This window comes from Thalassophryne amazonica, chromosome 16, assembly GCF_902500255.1.
Source record: "Thalassophryne amazonica chromosome 16, fThaAma1.1, whole genome shotgun sequence".
Classification (NCBI taxonomy): domain Eukaryota; kingdom Metazoa; phylum Chordata; class Actinopteri; order Batrachoidiformes; family Batrachoididae; genus Thalassophryne; species Thalassophryne amazonica.
The window spans coordinates 19,971,044-19,992,719 of NC_047118.1; the positions used below are offsets into that span (position 1 = coordinate 19,971,044).

The following is a 21,676-nucleotide window of genomic DNA, read 5'->3' on the forward strand; positions in this document are numbered from 1 at the left end:
TATACGCAGGTGCAAAAAATTATAGGCTGTTCAACTACAATGATCTCCAATGCTTTAAAATGGACAAAAAAAAAACAGAGACACATGGAAGAAAACAGAAAACAACCATCAAAATGGATAGAAGAATAACCAGAATGGCAAAGGATCACCCACTGATCAGCTCCAGGATGATCAAAGACAGTCTGGAGTTACCTGTAAGTGCTGTGACAGTTACAAGACGCCTGTGTGAAGCTAATTTATTTGCAAGAATCCCCCGCAAAGTCCCTCTGTTAAATAAAAGACACGTGCAGAAGAGGTTACAATTTGCCAAAGAACACATCAACTGGCCTAAAGAGAAATGGAGGAATATTTTGTGGACTGATGAGAGTGAAATTGTTCTTTTTGAGTCCAAGGGCCGCAGACAGTTTGTGAGACGACCCCCAAACTCTGAATTCAAGCCACAGTTCACAGTGAAGACAGTGAAGCAGGGTGGTGCAAGCATCATGATATGGGCATGTTTCTCCTACTATGGTGTTGGGCCTATATATCGCATACCAGGTATCATGGATCAGTCTGGATATGTCACAATACTTGAAGAGGTCATGTTGCCTTATGCTGAAGAGGACATGCCCTTGAAATGGGTGTTTCAACAAGACAATGACCCCAAGCACACTAGCAAACAAGCAAAATCTTGGTTCCAAACCAACAAAATGAATGCCTTGCAGATGTGAAGAAATCATGAAAAACTATGGTTATACAACTAAATACTAGTTTAGTGATTCAAAGGATTGCTAAAAAACCAGTTTGAACATAACAGTTTTGAGTTTGTAGCGTCAACAGCAGATGCTACTATTATTGTGAACACCCCCTTTTCTACTTTTTTTTTTTACTAATAGCCCAATTTCATAGCCTTAAGAGTGTGCATATCATGAATGCTTGGTCTTGTTGGATTTGTGAGAATCTACTGGTACCTCGTTTCCAAAGTAACAATAAGAAATATACTCAAAACCTGGATTAATCTTTTTAGTCACATAGCACTACTATTATTCCGAACACTACTGTATATATATATATGAGCTAGGGCTGCAGGTATCGATTATTTTAGTAATCAAGTATTCAAGTAATCAGATAAAAAGTACTTTTGCGTTTTAAAACATAGTCCAGGGCTCTCCCTAAGTAATGGCACAATGTCACTGCGTCATCACAGAGATTGTCAAATTTAGTGTATGCCTTTCTGTTTTCCTGGGTAATTATTTATTTTTTTCACATCTTTACAAGTTTTGGATCTTTCCTGGTGTCAGGAGCTCTGCCAAAGTCAGGCCAAAGTCTTGACATTTTGCTAAAATGGCGATGGGATGTGGCTTTCTGTTTTTTGTTTTTCCCAACTTGTAAAATTTAACCATTTTTATTGATTTATTTATTTATTACGATGGTGGACTGGGTCCCTGCATGAATTACTTTTTAACACTCTCTCTGCAATTCAGCCAATGCATTTCATTTTCAGCTGGAGGTTGAACATGCAAGCCTCGCAGTCAGTTTTTTTATTATTATTATCATTTTATTTGAGTTCCCGTGTTTGTGGAGCATTGTGTGTTGCCCAAAAAAGCAAAAATTAAAAAGCGAAACACTCACTGCGAGAAAGAAAAAAGAAAGAGTGGACTTCTTCCAGAGACTGTCGGTGGCCGGGATGGAGCTGTGCGAGAGCAGTGCTGAGCCGCTCACACCGGGCGGAGAGAGGCAGCAGCCGTCTGCCGTGCGTAGAGCGGCCAGCGGACAAAATTGTTTTTTTTAAAAAACAAACACACTGCTTTGCTTTAAATGCACAGTAAGCTATTTCAGATGATCAGCGTGAACCGTCTTTTTCCTAAAAAGCTTTATTTCATTTTGTTTGTCACGTTGGAAAGCTGTAGTTTTTGTGCTAATTTGATTAGCGCTTGCTCTAGTCTTCTTCTGTTTGTTTTTCTAGGGACATTACAGCGCCACACACAGGCCTGGCATATGTACTACAACGTTAAACCAAGCTTTGAGGTTTGCCTCAAACTTTTTTTGTAATCGAATTATTCGAATTACTCGACTAATCATTTCAGCCCCAATATGAGCCGAGTCGAGTCAAGCCAAGCCGAGTAGTGCTGGGTCTGTGTAGTAGAAAAGTGCCTAAGTGTCTGTGCACTGACACTCACCAACCAAGATGATGGCGCTTGAGAGGTGCTGCAAAGAGGAGTGGGCAAAACTGCCAAAAGATAGGTGCAACATGCTTGTAACATCACATTCAAGAAGACCTGAGGCTGTATTTGCTGCCAAAGGTGCATCAACAAAGCATTGAGTTAAGTGTGTGAATACTGATATACATGTGATTTCTTACCTTTTTATTTTTAATAAATTTGCAAAAATAAAAAAAAATAAAAAACTTTTTTCATGTTGTCATTATGGGGTGTTGTGAGTAGAATTTTAAGGGGGAAAAATGAATTTACTCCATTTTGGAATAAGGCTGCAACATACCAAAATGTGGAAAAAGTGTAGTGCTGCGAATACTTTCCAGATGCACTGTACGGATTTCTCTTTTTTTTCTCACTAAAAAGTTGGCTAAAAAAGAAAGAAAAAAGAAAAAGAAGCACTGGGAATGTTCAGGCAGCTGGGTGACAGAAAAGAGTGAGTGACAGATTCACTGTTGTGATTTGTAAGCATGGGGGATGCATAAAAGTCAAGGAGAAATGTCTCAAACAAACCCAAACTAAATGAAAAACTTCTGAGAGTAACCCGCAGTAGCTTGTGAGAGATTTTGGCATAGGCCGTCCCATTGCACCAAGAGCTATTTTTACAGCAAATACCCAAGAGAGCAAGGGAGAACAGAACTGAGTTGAAGCAAAGCCACTGGCTCTCAACTTTGCTCAGCTCCCGTCTCTTCAAAAACTATATTTTCTTTTTGGGAATGAATCTCACACACAAAAAAATATACAACCAAAAATTTAATTATGCGCAGAAGGGGGTCACATTTAAATTGACAGCTCAGGACAACGCGAGCACTGTAGCAAAACTGTGGCAGCGGCTGCTGGAGGGAGGTACTGGCATTTGCGCAGAACATTTCCTTTACAATGAAAACAATCTAACCAACTGCAGCACTCAGAGGAATTCACCTCCCATCCCCCACACCCCTCATCCCTCCTCCACCAGCACCATTACATTAACATATCAAAGCCCCGAGTTCAGAGCAAGTCTTCTCTTTCAAGAATGGGAGCGAGGCACAGGGAAAGCGGGGGAGAGGACAAGACCGAAGCAGTAGGAGTAGACCTAAAGAGTGAGCTTGCCTTTATGCATGTTCTCTGTGTGTGTGTGTGTGCGTGCGTGCGTCGACAAGCGCATATGAAGAAAAGACTGCAGAAAGACAGGGGACTACTGATTGGGTCTTCTGCAAACTGCAACTGGAGAGAAGTCATTTCACATTCCAGAGACACATAATGGGGGCCTGCAGAGGGTCTGATGGAGTAGCAACGAAATGCCAAAGCAGGTACACTGCGCAGTTAGGACGGCAATATGTGGCAGATAGCCAACAGAGTACAGGCAACACCAAGCATCTCTACATCTCAGTGTTTTTATGGTTAGTATATTCACCTCAAGGATGCATCTGTTGTTCTCTACCTCCATACCTTGTTCATTTTTCTGCACGTTACTGTACAAGCACTCACAGGTTCCCTCTGTAGTTTGCACAAGACTAAATGTGAAAATCAAAGTGAATGGCATTAGGGTAAATAAGACCACTGGTTGCCTGGGAAACCGTGTACCCTGCCCCAATCACTCAAGCCTAGCCTTTACTTTTCTCCAATCACTGGAGAGCAATAATACATTATTGACAGAGGGCCACAACAGGCGGCAGTGCAGTATTTTCAAATTGTATTTCAACAAGAGAAGGTTTGCTGTTTGGAGGTGCACAAAGCAAGTAAAAGAGATCCGGGCACACAGGGGGGAAGAAAAAGACAGGGAGACTGGCAGAAGGAGTGGATTCAAAATCCTGACCCATTCACACCACCATAACCATCAATCTGCCACCTATCCACAGCCTCCTCCTTGCAACCACACTTGAATCTGTCAGGGAGCTGACTGGAATAGCTAACAAGATGGGAATAAACAGCTTGTTTTCCAAGAATAATTTCATATGTAAGAGTAAATCTAAAACATTTATATGGATGACAAATATTATCAGGCAGTGTGACTTGCACAATTAGCATTTTAATACGGTATCAAAATATGAGTAGTTTTTTCATTCCTGTCCTTTTTGTTTTTACAATGGAGGTGTTGCATCGACGTGTGACAATTTATTTTCACTGCACAATTACAGCCACTATGGTAGAGTTGTTTAACAATGTGTAAGAAAAAAAAAGGCTTCTTCTTGTACTGAAACAACAGCCTGAATGCAAAGCAATAACTGAGGACGAGCTTTTCGTACCGTGCCTCTGTAAAGTATTCACAGCACTTCACTTCTCCACATTTCGTTATGTTACAGCCTTATTCCATAATGGAGTACATACATTTTCATAAGAAATCAAATGTATATAAGTATTCAGAGCTTTTGTACATTGTTGATATACCTTTGGCAGAAATTACAGCCTCAAGTGTTCTTGAATATGATGCCACAAGTTTCGTGCACCTATCTTTGGCCAGTTTTGCCCATTCCTGTTTGCAACACCTCTCAAGCTCCATCAGCTTGGATGGCATCAGTGCACAGCCATTTTAAGATCTCTCCAAAGATGTTAAATGGGATTCAGGTCTGGGCTCTGGCTGGGCCACTCAAAGACATTCACAGATTTGTACTGAAGTCACACCTTTGATATCTTGGTTGTGTGCTTAGGGTCCTTGCCCTGCTGAAAGATGAACTGCCACCCGAATCTGAGGTCAAGAGCGCTCTGGAGCAGGTTTTCATCCAGGATGTCTCTGTACACTGCTGCATTCATCTTTCCCTCAATCCTGACTAGTCTCCCAGTTCCTGCTGCTTCTACACAACATGATGCTGCCACCACCATGCTTCACTGTAGGGATGGTGCCTGGTTTCCTCCAAACATGATGCCTGACATTCACACCAAAGAATTCAATCTTTGTCTCACCAGACCAGAGAATTTTGGTTTTCATGGTCTGAGAGTCCTTCAAGTGCCTTTTGACAAACTCCAGGTGAGCTGCCATGTGCCTTTTACTAAGGAGTGATTGGTGGATTGCTGCAGAGATGGTTGTCCTTCTGGAAGGTTCTCCTCTCTCCATAGAGAAATGCTGGAGCTCTTACAGAGTGACCATTGGGTTCTTGGTCACCTCCCTGACTAATAAGGCCATTCACTCAGTTTTGACAGATGGGCAGCTCTAGAAAGAGTCCTGATGGATCCAAACTTCTTCCATTTACAGATGATGGAGGCCACTGTGCTCACTGGGACCTTCAAAGCAGCAGAGAAGTTTCTGTACACTTCCCCAGATTTGTGCCTCAAGACAATCCTGTTTTGGAGGTCTACAGACAATTCCCCTGACTTCATGCTTGGTTTGTGCTCTGACATGCACTGTCAACTGTGCAACCTTATATGTAGACATGTGTGTGCTTTTCCAAATCATGTCCAATCAACTGAATTTACCCCAGGTGGACTCCAAATAAGCTATAGAAACATCTCAAGGATAATCAATGGAAACAAGATACACCTGAGCTCAAATTTGAGCTTCATGGCAAAGGCTGTGAATGCTTATTCTCTGTGATTTCTTTCTCTTTTTTTAAGTTCTAATAAATTTGCAAAAACTTAAAAAAAAAAAAAAAAAAAAAACTTTTTTCACATCATTATGGGGTATTATGTGTAGAATTCTGAGTAAGTCAGTCAATAAATAAATAAATAATTTATCCATTTTGGAATAAGGCTGTAACATAAAATGTGGAAAAGATGAAGCGCTGTCAATACTTTCCGGATGCACTGTACATAGTCTTTACATTCATCACACATTATCGCATGTAAATGAGCAATATTCCCAAACCAGGTAAAATATATATTCCTTATCTAGATAACTTAAGGTCAAAATATAAAAATAACTACAGATTTGTGAGCAAGTTCACAAAATAATACCCCACGCTCCGCCATACTCCAGTAGGTGCTTGCATGCATTATATATCGGCAGTAGTATATCTTTTATCTTTTGTGATGAAATACCTGATTTAACAAACTGAATCAACCTCTGTATTGAAGAGCCAACAGGCTTGTTTATACATGCAACCAACAAAGATTAGCTATGTTTCCAGAAACATGTCTAATTATCTCCCCATGAATACTTCAGCCTGGAAATATTTTCCTTGATGAACATCTTCATGTGCTATAACTGCAAGACGTCTCACTACCATACACAAACCTGTATACGTAAGAGAAGTTGCACTTACAATATTCATAGACAAATAGACAGATGGACAAACAGGGTGAATTCTATCAGAGAATTTAATGCAATGTCACTTCCAGGAGATATCCCACTCCAAAAATAGCCTGGCCGTCAGTCTGGCTATCTTGCAACTGCCATACTCCATAGTGCTACACAACATTTTTTTTTTTTCATTTTCACAATCAAACATCGAAATGGACAATGGGGAAAAAATACATTGTTTATGGATGTATAAATAGGGACACAGACATACAGCCATGCAGCTTCACAGAATGCCACAGGATTCTGTGGTAGTTACGAGTGATTGCAGGAAGGACGCAGTTACAGGAAAAACAAGGAAGGAGGAGCATGCTTGTAATGATCAGTTCATCAAAGATATGTTTTCTATCACAAATGTCCTTTCATATAATTAACAGAATTTTTAAACAGGAGTAGCATCCATTTAATTCAGTATGTTCAGAAGGATTCAAAACATTGTTAGTGAATACTCCAGTAAATACCTCATTTCTCGTTAACACCCTTGTCACACATTGACGATTTAGCCAGCGTATGCCAGCCGTATTAAAAACACTGGTGTATGTATATTAAGTTATGGCCAAGTTTTATATAAGTTAAGAGGACGTCGAAGCACACTGAAATGCATCGTAATACGCTGAGTATCTCAAAACATTTTGGGCATGCACAATATTTTAGACATATGCCAGCATATGACTCATACGTTCCACAGATGCGAGCCATAAGTTGTAGGTAAGCTATGGGATTGCTGACACGTTTCTTTAAGTTACTCATACGTAGAAATATGTCCATTAATGCTGTCCTTTGATTGGCTCAAAGCTGCAGTCCTCATGCAAACAGACATTTTCAAATATTAAAACCATTCACACATGGAGTAAATATAAGGTCTTAATCTTAGCTACCTGTTACGTCATTTCAGTCAGATTCATAGCAGCCTGATGAAAATGTATCCACATAAAGCATCCTGACGTTGGAAAACGACGTCTGAAAATACTTTAGTTCCTTGTCATGGCTGAAGAAATGTAGTGTTTTAAAGGAGTTCCTCTGTGGTTTTTCTGCTCCTGGTGTGTTTAATTTAACCTTTATTTAACCAGGTTAGTCTCATTGAGATCAAGATCTCTTTTGCAAGAGAGACCTGGACAATTATAAAGTTTCAAATTCACCTAATCTGCATGTTTTTAGATGTGGGAGAAAGCCTGAACACCTGGAGGGAACCCATACAAACATGGGGAGAATATGCAAACTCCACACAGAAAGGCCACAAGTGGCCTTTCTGTCTCTCGAAGAGACGAAGAAGAGTTGCTGGCGTTGTGTGTTCGCCGCTCGTCTGATTTTCTCCAGTTTTCTCGTGTATAATTCGGTTTTTAGTGGCTTGAGTGTAATTTTTATTTTGGATATGTACTTAACGTGGTTTTTGGTCCTTCAGTGTGCATTTTTAGTTATCTTTGATTGTTTATTGCCTGCTTTGCGCTGTACAACGCCGCATTTCACTCCCTCGGCTGGCGTGATGCTAAGCTACTCTGCAGCTGAGCTACGAAGCTTGAACAACAATAATGTCCCTCGGGACATTCTCGCTATCAGAGAGCTTGGCTTGTTCCGCCGACGTCGCTGTGTCCACAGAGGCTCCCAGAGAAAGTCTGTGTTCCATCGAACTGGGTCGTCTGTGCCGGTCATCTGGTCAGCTGAGCGCATCGGTGCTCGGCGCCCACGTCATAAGAGCGCTGCAGCTTCTGGGAATTGTAGTCCTGATGTGACGACAGCGGTTCCTGACACTCTCCGGGCGCTGGATGGAAAACGTGGAGTGGATTTTAAGATACTCAGGCCTATTCAAAGATGTCAGTCTGTCAAACCGACAGAAGTCTTCAGTTTGGGTCTTATTAACATCAGATCTTTGTCCTCAAAATCACTGTTGATTAACGATCTAATTATGGATCATCATTTGGACATGATTGGGTTATGTGAAACCTGGCTCAAACCCACAGCTGTTCCTCTGAATGAGGCCTGCCCACCAGGGTACGCATTCAGTCACATGTCTCGTTGTGCGAAGCAAGGCGGGGGTGTTGCTTTTATCTATAAATCCAAGTTTACCTTCTTGACTGTCGGGGGCATAAATATAATTCGTTTGAGCATCTGACTCTCCGCTCTGCCCATGATGCTACATATTGTCAGGGTCAGTCATGCCATGTTGTCACTGTTTATAGGCCTCCTGGCCCATATTCTGAATTTTTAGATGAATTTGGTGCATTCATCTCTAGCCTGTCAGCTAGTGTGGACAACATTTTGATTATTGGTGATTTTAATATTCACATAAATAAGCCCTCTGATCCCCTTTGCAAGTCATTTATGGAACTTGTGGATGCGCTGGGATTCCAGCAATGTATTCAGGATTCAACACATACTAGTGGAAATACCCTTGATCTGGTACTCACACGTGGCCTTGCTGTCACAAACATTGACATTTTGCCTCTTGCCTCGGTGATCTCTGACCACTCATTTGTTGGGTGTGCATTTATGTTTCCGCGCCTAGTGGATCGAAAGCCTTGTCTTTCCTTGCGGCGACGCATTACTCCTTCAATTATGATAGAACTCGAAGCCAGACTGCCTGAAATTTTGGCCTCGGGGTTAGAGAATATTCAATCAGTAGATAGTCTTGCGGATGACTTGAACTCAGCGCTCAAGGCCACACTGGACAAGGTTGCGCCTCCTCTCTTGAGGACACGCCTTCACAAGGCATACTCACCTTGGTTTAATGGTTACCTGCGTGACCTTAGGCAGAAGGCTCGAGGTTTTGAACGGAAATGGCGTAGTTCTAAGTTAGAGGTGTTCCATCTTGCATGGCGAGATGCTGTCTTGGATTATAAGCAGGCACTACTGGCTACAAAGCATGCCTATTATTCTGATTTGATTAATAAAAATAAGCATAATTCCAAGTTTTTGTTTGAAACTGTAGCACTTCTTATTCATGGACAGCCACCTGTTATTCACTCTCCTTTCTCAGCACAGGACTTCTTGGATTACTTCGAGAAGAAAATTGAGGATATTAGGTTGAGTATATCTCAGCAGCCTTTGGCCCAACCACTGCATACTGCTGTGGAGGTAGATGCGCCCACTGAGGTGGTATCCAGATTTACAGATTTTGATGGTATCTTGCTAGGCGCACTGACAAAGCTCGTGACGTCTACTAAAAGCACAACCTGTTTAATTGATCCTATACCAACAAAACTGTTTAAGGACCTGTGGCCCATTCTTGGACCAACTGTGCTGGAAATTATAAATCTCTCATTAACTTCTGGATCTGTTCCTAACTGTTTTAAGTCTGCAGTGATCAAACCATTACTTAAAAAATCTAATCTCGACCCTAGTGTATTGAAGAATTATAGACCGATATCAAATCTGTCATTTTGTTCTAAAATCCTGGAAAAAGTGGTCTCGCGATAGCTCGTGGACTACCTCAATGAGAATAATCTCTTTGAGCCACTGCAGTCTGCTTTTAGAAAATTTCACTCCACAGAGACAGCACTTACTAAAGTAGTGAATGACCTTTTGCGAGCAATGGACTCGGATATCACTACGGTCCTGGTGCTGCTGGATCTTAGTGCTGCATTTGACACTGTGGATTACCATATTCTACTCAATAGGCTGGAGAATCACTTTGGGATTACTGGAACTGCTCTTGCATGGTTGACATCGTACCTGTCCAGTCGTTCCTACTGTGTATTGTGTAATGGAACCTCCTCCGATCGTAGAGACATGACGTTTGGGGTTCCTCAGGGATCCGTTTTGGGCCCCTTGCTTTTTTTCTTTATGTAGCACCCCTCGGGAATATATTGCGGCGTTTTGGGATTCCCTTTCATTGCTATGCTGATGACACTCAATTGTATATGCCAATAACTGCTGGTAATCTTACTCACATAAAATCCTTGGAAGATTGTCTTGCATCAGTAAGAAGTTGGATGTCTAGTAACTTCCTACTTTTACATTCTGATAAGACTGAAGTTATTGTTTTTGGTCCAGCGAGATATCGGCATCAATTTGATCAGCTAGCATTTAGCTTAGGTCCGTGTGTTATACATCATACAGATAAAGTGAGGAACCTTGGAGTAATTTCTGATGCTGCGTTGTCCTTTGATCTCCACATTAGAGACATTACAAGGACTGCCTTCTTCCATTTGCGAAATATAGCGAGGATTCGTCCTATTCTGTCTATGGCTGATGCTGAGACTTTGATTCATGCGTTTGTCTCTTCTAGACTGGACTATTGTAATGCTCTATTATCTGGCTTACCGCAGTCCAGGATCAGGGGTCTTTTGGTTCAGAATGCTGCTGCCAGACTTTTGACACGGAGCAGAACGTTTGACCACATTACGCCAATCTTGGCGTCCCTGCACTGGCTTCCTGTTTCTGCAAGATCGGATTTTAAAGTACTGATTTTAGTTTATAAAATTGTTCATGAACTTGCACCTCCATATCTAGCTGACTTGATAAGCCCCTATGTACCAGCTCGGGCCCTGCGTTCTCAGGGTGCAGGACTTCTGTGTGTTCCCAGGGTGAATAAAAAGTCTGCCGGTCACAGAGCTTTTTCCTATCATGCCCCAGCTCTGTGGAACGATCTGCCGGCACACATTCGGCAGTCGGACACTGCGGAGACCTTTAAATCACGTTTAAAGACTCATTTATTTTCCCTGTTTTATCATTAGTGTTATGATGTGTTTTTAATCTTCTATTCTTTTACTGCTGTCTTTCTTTTATGGTTGTTTTTATTGTGTTTTAAATTTTTAATTGTTTTTTATGTTGTGAAGCGCCTTGAGACGATTTTGTCGTGAATTGGCGCTATATAAATTAATAAATTTGAATTTTGAATTTGGGAACCAATCCCACGACCTTCTTGCTGCGAGGCTATAGTGCTAACCACTAAGTCACCATGCTGCCCATTTGTGAGCCTGAACCAGAGGATGACGGCGCTTTGTGCCACAATTAACTTATTTTAAAAGCTGAAAGAGTTACAGCGTTAAGTTACAGTGCCTCATTCATTCACGTTACCGTTTACCACAGCCATCAGTCGAAAATTGTGCACTCTGCACGCAATGAAAACAAATCCCATGATCCACCAAGACTAAAATAAAATAATGTTAAATTACTCTGTTTTGCCTCCGTGCGGAAGTGGCGAAGCCGCTTGATGACATGCTCATCAATATTTATGTGTTCCACCTGCCAAGCAAAAGGGTTCTGCTGGTGGTACAAACGCAAACCAAGCCAGACTTAACTGTTCCGACCCGCACTGTGCCGAGCAGTACCGACTGGGACCGCTCGGTGGAAACGGAGCTGTCAGCATACACTGGCTAAGTCGCTACGGTGTGACAGCTGCAAAATTTATTAGACATACACCAACGTATGCCAGCGTTTTTAATATGGTCAGTATACACTGGCTAAATCATCAAGATGTGACAGGGCCCTTATGCTGAAACACTGGACACAATGCTTCCAATATTACAAGAATTGTTGATGGTACTGCGCTTTAACTGCAAACAACAACATGCTGTGCTCAATCTGTGGACGGCCAGGTTCACGTTCATGGCGTCATTTTCAGAATCCTCAAATTGTCCTATATAACCTACAAACTTTTGTTTGGGGTGGGGGTGGGGGGTCTTACTATCACATGCATGCACGCAAGTGTCTTCAGCACATAATTCAACATTCAAGCACTGGTTCTGTCTGGACAAAAGCCAAGCATATATCACAATGAAATGGGAAAATTTACTCTGCCATGATCCTTTCACATCCTGTTACCCAAGTTTAAAACAAGCAAAAAAGATTATTCATACAAACATAAACAAGTATGCGTTTGAATTTTAAAGTGAAAAAAATCTTCACAACCAAATCTATTTTTAAAAAATTAAATTATAAAACTCAAAATAATGGATTGCGTAAAGTGTGCACTCCTTTTAATATAACACAATTGTGCACCAACTCTTTCATCATTTATCCAGCCAACTGGCGTTCTAAGTCCCATCACTAATGAACTGATTTATCAGCTATGTTTAGTTAAGTGGTTTCATGTAGCTGTAGTACAAACATATCGGTGTTTGGATGCTCCAATTTGTGATTAGTTAGTGTTCTAATGAAGAACACATATGTAATTACATGAAAAAAATAATGAATCACAATTTCAACAGAAGGAAATTTAAGCCACTACATATCCCTTGAGTTCAGTTAAATCAACTAATGCAAAACAGAAAGAATATGGCACGGCTGTAAGCATCCCTAAAGAAGGCCACCCTTAAGAACTGATTGACTGTACACAAGGCAGACAAGGGAGGGAAGCCAACAAGATAACTCTGAAAGAGTTATAAGCATCAAAGCTGTGAATGGAGAGATAGATAACAGTTAACAACTTTTCCCCAGTTGCTTCAATAGTCAGTTTTATATCCTTTACATACAGGAGATGTGGGTGTAGCTAACACGTCTACAGGCTGCACATGTGATCAGATCAAATGATGTGATGGATGTTTGTCATGTTGACACCATTCACATAATATCCAGGTCTGTCTTCAGTCAGCACACTGCATTTCCAAAGATACCAATATCATTTTGACAGCATTTATTTGAACATTTATCCGGAGGGCTGCAAATACATGGACTTTGAGAGATATATTACAATAATATAACAATACACATAATACAACAATGTAATGTCAAGTATTACACAGTTAATAATGATTTTTAAAAATGGATTATCAAGATAAATTTGGAATATTGCACAACATATTCTCAGCAGCTCACACATTCTTTAGAATAACAGAATATTTTTCAGTTCTGTAGAATCAGCACTGCAAAGCATAACTACTACTAGCTTGTGGAGCAAAGACAAGTTTTCTATTTTCAAGGAATGCAGGATCTGTTATGTTGCAGTATGAAACTATGATATCGCACGAGATGTTGTGTGCAACATGAACTTGTCCAGTTCTGTGTTTACATATCAAAAGCACCAATGTTGTGTGGCAGGAGCACATTATGCATGGCTACACAGTAATTTATCAGAATTAAATAAATGCAAAAGGCAATGAGCTAAAAATTATTATTTTTTCTAATACGGAGCACATGATCTTGTGCGTGTAATGTGCTGGGTGCATTCTACTCAAAGTATCCGACTGCATGCAGAAAAAACAATAATCCCAAGAGGGATGTCCCCAAGAGTGTAGAGCAGGCACTCAAGAGATCTAAGAAAGAGGTCCTACATTTAGGATTTGGTAGAATTCAGCACTGATCAAACATGGGTCTGATCCTGGGTGGCAAGTGGGTTGCTAGCCTGCATCACTTGTCTGACAGTAGGTCAATGGCTTGACTTGCGGTCCGCTGTAGGACTTAAAAGGCTATAAAAGAAACCCGGCTAAAATAAAAACTAAGATCAACCTTCTAGGAGGCATGTGTGAGACTGATAACAGCAGAACACCAGAATAAAAGGCATGTTTGCCCTACGTCAAACACTGCATTCATCATACACATACACCATCCACATCATGAAAGATGATGATGACAGCATCATGCTATGACAGTACATTATCAATTTACATCGTGTTAGGCTTGTTAAAGTGTTGGTGACATGTAATGCCATGTTTTTATGAAGATTTAAGACTAAAATTAAACAACAGTTTGAAATTTAATCTTTCCTGGTGTGCAAGAAATAAATATTCTAATTTTAAACAGTGCGCCACTAAGAACCAGGAACTTCCCCAAAAGTGCCGACATCGGTGAAGAAGGAGGAAGTAGCATCAGCATGAAAACCATTATCTTAATAGCCTCATTAATTTATGGATTAATTTATAGATTTTTACAGGCTACTGACAGCCCCGATTCCACCGAGTGGTTCAGGTCGGAGCTGCACCATGTTTCAGAACGGTTAATTTTCACCGGCAGAATGGCAGGTGGAACACTTATATTGACGGTGTCCATGGCTGCTCCACTCGACACGGAGACAAAACAGTATTTTCAGATTATTTTATTGTTTTTTGGATCATGGGATAATGTCGTCATGTGCAGACTGAGACATGAGCACATGAGGCGCTGCAAGTCTTTTTCTTGCCACGCAAAGCGGCTCGTTAACAACAGCCATAATAACAGGTTACAGACGGCGCTGGAACCTCGCACCAAAGTCTCATGTGACAAATGGAATTTTCTTCAACCAGGACAGAAGGAATTAAATTATTTTCAGATGTCATTTTGTAAAGGTGGATAAGTTTAAAGATGATCTCACCGAACTGGACAGGTAAGAGTATACGAGGTCTATTAGAAAAGTATCCGACCTTATTATTTTTTTCAAAAACCATATGGATTTGAATCACGTGTGATTACATCAGACATGCTTGAACCCTCGTGGGCATGCGAGAGTTTTTTTCACGCCTGTCGGTTACGTCATTCACCTGTGGGCAGTCTTTGAGTGAGGAGTCGCCCACCCTCTCGTCGATTTTTTCATTGTTTAGGAATGGCTCAGAGACTGCTGCTTTGTTTGATCAAAATTTTTTCAAAACTGTAAGGCACAACTGAGTGGACACCATTCGATAAATTCAGCTGGTAAAAATTTTAACGGCTGATGAGAGATTTTGGTCTGGTAGTGTCACCGTAAGGACGGCCCACAGCGCCTGACGGCGATCTGCGCTTCGAGGCGGCAGCATCTCGCCGTTTCAAGTTGAAAACTTCCACATTTCAGGCTCTGTTGACCCAGGAAGTCGTCAGAGAACAGAGAACTTTCAGAAGAAGTCGGGATGAGGAGTTTATTCGGACATTCCATTGTTAACGGACATTTTGTAATGAAAGAACGTGCGGGTAGTCGCATGTCGGGCCGGACCCGACCGCGGGGGATCGCGACAGGAAAAACACCTCCGTTGGAAACCTTAACGGGCAAGTTGGAACATGCCCAAGCTGTTAAACAATTTCTCAGTTACTCACTTGTTGAAAGCCATCAAAAGCCACCTGAATTTTACAAATGGTTTTCAACACGGAGGTGTTTTTCCTGTCGCGGCGCACACAGATTCGCCGAGTCGTTTCCGTGACGAAGTCCTCATGCCGGCCTCTTCTGAATCTTCTCTGTTCTCTCACGACGTCCTGGGTGAATTAAGCCTTAAATTAGGATGTTTTCAGCTCGAAACAGGCCGACAACGGCGCCTGGAAGCGCTGCGCGACGTCCCGCTCCGTGGGAAGTCCTTACAGCAACAGAAACACCCCATAATCTCTCATCAGCCGTTAAACGTTTCACCAAAAACCATCTTAATTTCTCGAATAGTGCCCACTCAGATATTCCTCACAGGTCCAGAAAAATTTTTGATAAAGCAACGCGCGCCGTCTCGAGCAGCGTGTGAAACAAAGGAATTCAGCCGAGTGGGCGGGACCACATCTCACTCAAGGCCTGCCCACAGGAAAATGACGTCACCGACGCGTGAAAAAACTCACGCATGCGCACGAGGGTTCAAGCATGATTGGTGTAATCGCACGTCATTCAAATCCATATAGTTTTTTAAAAAAATAAAAAGGTAGGAAACTTTTCTAATAGACCTCGTATATTTACTTCTTGTGTGAATGGTTTTAATATTTAATAATAACGTGTTATGCTGCAATATTTATTTTACAATTACAATTGATTTGGGCTTGAATCAGCAGGTACCGTTATCCTGATGATGTAGCAACAATATGGCCGCAGCTGAAGGCTAGGCGGGGCTGAAATAGAGCGTAGGTTTCAGACAGCTGTAGTTTATCCTTCACCTGTGCACTTATCGACTTTTATTGTTCATGATTTTTTTAAAAGATCAACATTTCATCATTTTTTGTGATTATTTGTGCACATTTTTTGGTGTCACCTACACTTTAAGTTAGATGTAAAATGAACACAGCAAAATACATAAACTTGAAGTATGACAGAACTTGAGCAATTTTGCAAAGAATGAGGAAAGAAAATAAATAAGTCCAGATATGTAAGGGAAATAGAAACCTACCCACACAGACTAAAAGCCATTATTATGTTTTTTAACCCACAAACACTAGATGCTGTGTACCATGCTACCAATCTTCCAGTGACTAGTCCCTGCTACAGGCAGAGGGCCAGTTTTAATTCTTGCACTGCTGCACATCTGTGTCACTTCTGACTGATGCAAAGAAGAGAATTCTGGGTAGTCAAACTCCTCTAAGCTTTATAACACACTGATCTGGGCCCCTCACTTACTCGTAACAGTACCACATTTTGGCTGTACAATGGATTCAAACTGCAACAATTCTTGACACAACTTCATATCTACCAAGAGAAATAATCTCATGGTTTTGATAGTGGGAGGAAACTGGGGCACCCAGAGGAACTCCACCACATACAACATGCAAAGACCACAGAGAAAGAAACAGGCACTGGTGGGCTTGAGCCCAGGACCTTCTTGTTGTGATGCTAAGGTGCTAACCACCGCAACATTTTTCTGCCCTTAACTGCAACACATAACGGATCAATTTGAGGAGTTCAACAGATTTTTATTCACAAAAATAAGATGCTAACTTGTGTTCAAAGGCTGACAACTCCTGATGTCTGGGCTTTTTCGAAGCTGCACTTTCTGGGAATGTATGTAGCACTGTGATCAGTGGTGAACTACTGTGCATCCAGAAAGTATTCACAGCGCTTCACTTTTTCCACACTTTATGTTACAGCCTTATTTCAAGTTGGCTTAAATTCATTTTTCCCCCCTCCAAATGCGGCTCACAACGCCCCATAATGATAACATGAAAAAGTTTTTTTTTAATATTTGCAAAGTTATTAAAAAAATAAATTAAAAAAAAACCCTAAGAAATCACATGTACGTAAGTATTCACACCCTTTGCTCAATACATTGTTGATGCATCTTTAGCAGCAATTACATCCTCAAGTCTTCTTGAATATGATGCCACAAGCTTGGTGCACCTATCTCTGGGCAGTTTTGCCCATTCCTCTTTACAGCACTTCTCAAGCTCCATCAGGTTGGATGGGGAGAGTCGGTGTACAGCCATTTTCAGATGTCTCCAGAGATGTTCAGTCAGATTCAAGTCTGGGCTCTGACTGGGCCACTCGAGGACATTCACTAAGTTGTCCTGAGGCCACTCCTCTGATATCTTGATTGTGTGCTTAGGATCATTGTCCTGCTGAAAGATGAACCATTGCCCCAGTCTGAGGTCAAGCGCACACTGGAGCAGGTCTCTGTACATTGCTACAGTCATCTTGTCCTCAATCCTGACTAGTCTCCCAGTTCCTGCCACTGAAAAACATCCCCACAGCATGATGCTGCTGCCACCATACTTCACTGTAGGGGTGGTGCCTGGTTTCCTCCAAACATGACGCCTGGCATTCACACCAAAGAGTTCAATCTTTGACTCATCAAACCAGAGAATTTTGTTTCTCATGGTCTGAGAGTCCTACAGGTGCCTTTTAGCAAACTCCAGGCAGGCTCCCATGTGTCTTTTACTAAGGAGTGGCTAAGAGTGACCATCGGGTTCTTGGTCACCTCTCTGACTAAGGCCCTTCTCCCCCTACCAATCACTTTAGACAGGTGGCCAGCTCCCAGAAGAGTCCTGGTGGATTCGAACTCCTTCCATTTGCTTCCTGCATGATGCAAGCCTTTGTGCCTCAATGCAATCCTGTCTCAGAGGTCTGCATATAATTCATTTAGCTGCATGCTTAGTTTGTGTTCTGACATGCACTATCAACTGTGGGACATTATATATAAAGGTGTGTGCTTTTCCAAATTTACCGCAGATGGACTCCAATTAAGCTGTAGAAACATCTTGAGGATGAGCAGTGGAAACAGAATGCACCTGAGTCAATTTTGAGCTTCACGCCAAAGGCTGTGAATACTTGTGTACATGTGATTTCTTAGTTCTTTCTTTTTAATAAATTTGCAAAAATCTACAAAAAAAAAAAAGAAAATCACATTGTCATTGTGGGGTACTATGTGTAGAAGTTTCATGGGAAAAAATGAATTTCATCCATTTTGGAATAAGGATGTAACGTAACAAAATGTGGAAAAAGGAAAGTGCTGTGAATACTGGATGGACTGTATAAAGGCGAGCAAACATGCAACTATCAGGACCTATCAGTCAACATTGCACTTTTATGCAATAGCACAGGAATCAAAAAAGTTTATTAACTTAAAAAAATAATAATTTGCTTCAGATCCTGTTTCGATTTCTGTAAATCTAAAGTGGTGAATGCAGGAATAACACACAAACCACTTCCACACATACATCAACACATCATGACTGACTCGTGAAGAAGGCATGTTCTTTGAGTACCACAATCAAGCATAGGTTCAAATGTAGGACAATTATCATTCACTTTCTCACAAGAATTTTCTCTTGGTAAATCTTAAACATTATAGACAAAAGACTGTTAAAAAGCTGACTCTATCAGAACCAATATATCAGGTAACTTCTCTTTATGTTCCTTATTAGTGCATCAATCTGTGGCACCATTTTCTTTTAGGCAGCAAATGAAACAGAGACTATATTCAGTGTTAAAATAGCAATAATAATGTCATTAGTTGACATAAATAATTCAAGGGTTTTCACAATGAAAACATTCTCTGTTAGTTTAATAATCATACAAATAAAGGCTTTTTGGGATTTCTGATGTAGGCACCCCTTTAACGGCTGCTAAAAATAACAATAACTTAGATGTTGCTATGTGCTGAACAATTTACCAACAGGTCCATTGGACAAGTTCAGACTGTGACGATGCTGAAAATTAAGTTTGGTGTTTCAATCATGAGGTGACACTTTTGCTTATATTTTCCTGAGTAAATGGTGTGTTACGTTTCTACAATTGCTTAACCAATATTACAACTAGCAAAGTATGAGTGGAATAACTAGGAACCATGGCTCCCAATTCACCCACAAAGCATACAGCTGGACAACTTTTATAATCATACAGTCAGTCATCTTCCTTGTGTGGCCAATGTAAAAAAGAAAGAAAAAAAACCCGTAAAAAAATAATAAGAAGAAGAAGAATTTGACGACAGGGAAGGTATTATTGGAGCAAAGGAGTGCTACATCCCAATACAATATTACAGTCTGTTCAGAGTGGACAACACAATTAATACAAAGTGGAAACTCACCTGTCTTCTCTTTGATCTCACAGAGAACACTAAAGAGAGCCGGCTTCATTCTGTGGCAGTTCAGGGCATGCTTCCTGCAAGACAGAAGAATGAATAAGAGAGTGAGCAGGATTACGATGAACAGACCTCCATCTCAAGATGTTCTATGTTCTCCTCTATGAAAAGCAGATGAGCTCCATGTATTATGCATACAGCAAGAGTGTAGTGCAATGCACCAGAATAGAATCATGCAGTATGAACAAAATTTTAATTGCCATATGCCTTTATCTGTGCACAACCATATTTAATAAATCAGTATGAGATATAGTAATGTAATGTCATTTGCTTCATACGGTGGGGCAGGTAATGACAATACACATCAAGGTCATCACTCCTGAGCACTGATTCTACAGTTAATACACAGTAATCTAATTTCTGCGTCTTGCAGAAAGACTTGTTCCATAAGCGTAGATGGTGAGTCAACAGAGTGAATTAGGATTAAGTTGCAATTTTAATTTCATTTGAGACATTCTCTTTATTGCAAACAAGTTAATGACACTTAAAAGAGAAAAGGCAAAACTTCTACAGTTCACCATAATGAAATCAGCACACCTTAGCAACAGAGATTCCTGTTAATAGATATTCTTGCATCCACCCACAAAACCATACAACTTACTCATGTGTCTTAAATCTACTAACAGTAGTATATTGCAGCAGAGCTCTCACACTAAAAGTACTTTGAATGGTCACAAGCGATTCTAAGGTTAACTGGTACACAACAATCACATAAAAATGTGCGTATGAAACTGTTATTTCAAAGAGCTGTTTGCTCTATTCTATGGTAAATTTAAGGATATAGTTTATAGTGCTGCTGTACTGCTTCCTCCTCATTCTGTGTTATTTCTTTTTACTGTGACCATCTTGTTTAACTTGAGACAGAGCAATCATAGACCATGACATCATCTCGACCAAAATCAAGATTCACTGGTATTTACGCCTATTTTAATACATAATTTGAACAAATTAATAAAAAGGAACATACAGTAAACCTGAAAGAATTAATCAAGTATTAACTGCCAACTATTTTGATAATCGATTAATCGTTATCACTCGTTTTTTGAGTATTTTTTTGATTTTGTTATTCCTCTCTAACAATAAACTGAAAATCTTTAGGCATTTGAGGATCTTGGGCTTTGTGAAACACTGATTTTATGGACCAAACAGCTGATGGATTAAACAAGAAAATAATCAGCAGATTAATTGACCATGATAATAGTTGTTAGGTGCATGCCTGTGAAATATGGTAGGATTTTATTTTTTTGTCTTTTTGTTTCTCGGGAAGAGGTAAATCTGCAAGATTTTCTTCTCTGGTTTTTCCCAATCACTGCTTTTTTTTGCTTTTTTTTTTAACTTTCAGCACTTTATCCTTTATATGTTGGAATTTTAAGTATTTGTAAACTAAATACTTTTCATGACAAAATATTGGAATGCAAGGTTGAAAGTTTATTTTAAACATTATGGTTATGATTTACTGGTAAATTAATGAGGATAATTGATTAATTAGACAGTAATCAACAGACAAATAAAAATGTTAGATTAATAGAAAAATAATTGAGAGATGAATCAATTACAAAAATAATCAGCTGCAGTTCTAATATACAGTTCAAGTGTAGGCAGCAAAACAAAACCAGCACTTCAACCACTACAACATATGATGAAAAAGATGAAATAAAAAATGCCCAAAGTGCAACACTTTCCCAAAAACACAAATAAATCTACCATGGATGAATATGATTTAGCAAAACCTAACCTCAACACCAATTCCAGTTGTGAATGTCCACTACAGTACTGATCATCAAGACTAACAAGTACTATAATATGTATATGCCACAAAAAACTGCCTTTTGTGAGAATATCAAGGCAGTGTTAGGTAAAGAGTTAACTGTCTACCATTAAATGCAATTTTGTCCACCATTCTTTCACTGCTGGATTTGAGTTGGGGGGGAGGCTGCCTTCAATATGGAGGGTACGAGCAGCAGGGGGAGAAGGAGGTGCTCATGCGGACCCATACTGACCTGTGCTGGAAGTTGAGTGGCAGGTCACCCCCTGCCATGCCCCCCCCTGCTCTCCCTCCCTCTGTGGGGTCGTCTGATCCACCCCAACGCGCCGGTGATTCCTCTGGCCAGCATCTGAACATATGGCGA

At 40.5% G+C, this 21,676-nt stretch overlaps 1 protein-coding gene across 5 annotated transcripts in view; it reads right to left on the bottom strand.

Moving 5' to 3' along the window:
* pbx4 (pre-B-cell leukemia transcription factor 4) overlaps window positions 1-21,676 on the bottom strand; it is a 122,422-nt gene that overhangs the window by 93,229 nt on the left and 7,517 nt on the right. For 3 of the 5 annotated variants that reach the window (XM_034189797.1, XM_034189795.1, XM_034189794.1), the window contains exons 2-3: window positions 21,548-21,661; window positions 19,494-19,567 (exon numbers count right to left, since the gene is read on the bottom strand). In XM_034189797.1, coding sequence (XP_034045688.1) covers window positions 19,494-19,567; window positions 21,548-21,661 — 188 coding nt within the window. The remainder of the gene's footprint in view (window positions 1-19,493; window positions 19,568-21,547; window positions 21,662-21,676) is intronic. The other 2 variants (XM_034189798.1, XM_034189796.1) reach the window with 1 other exon arrangement.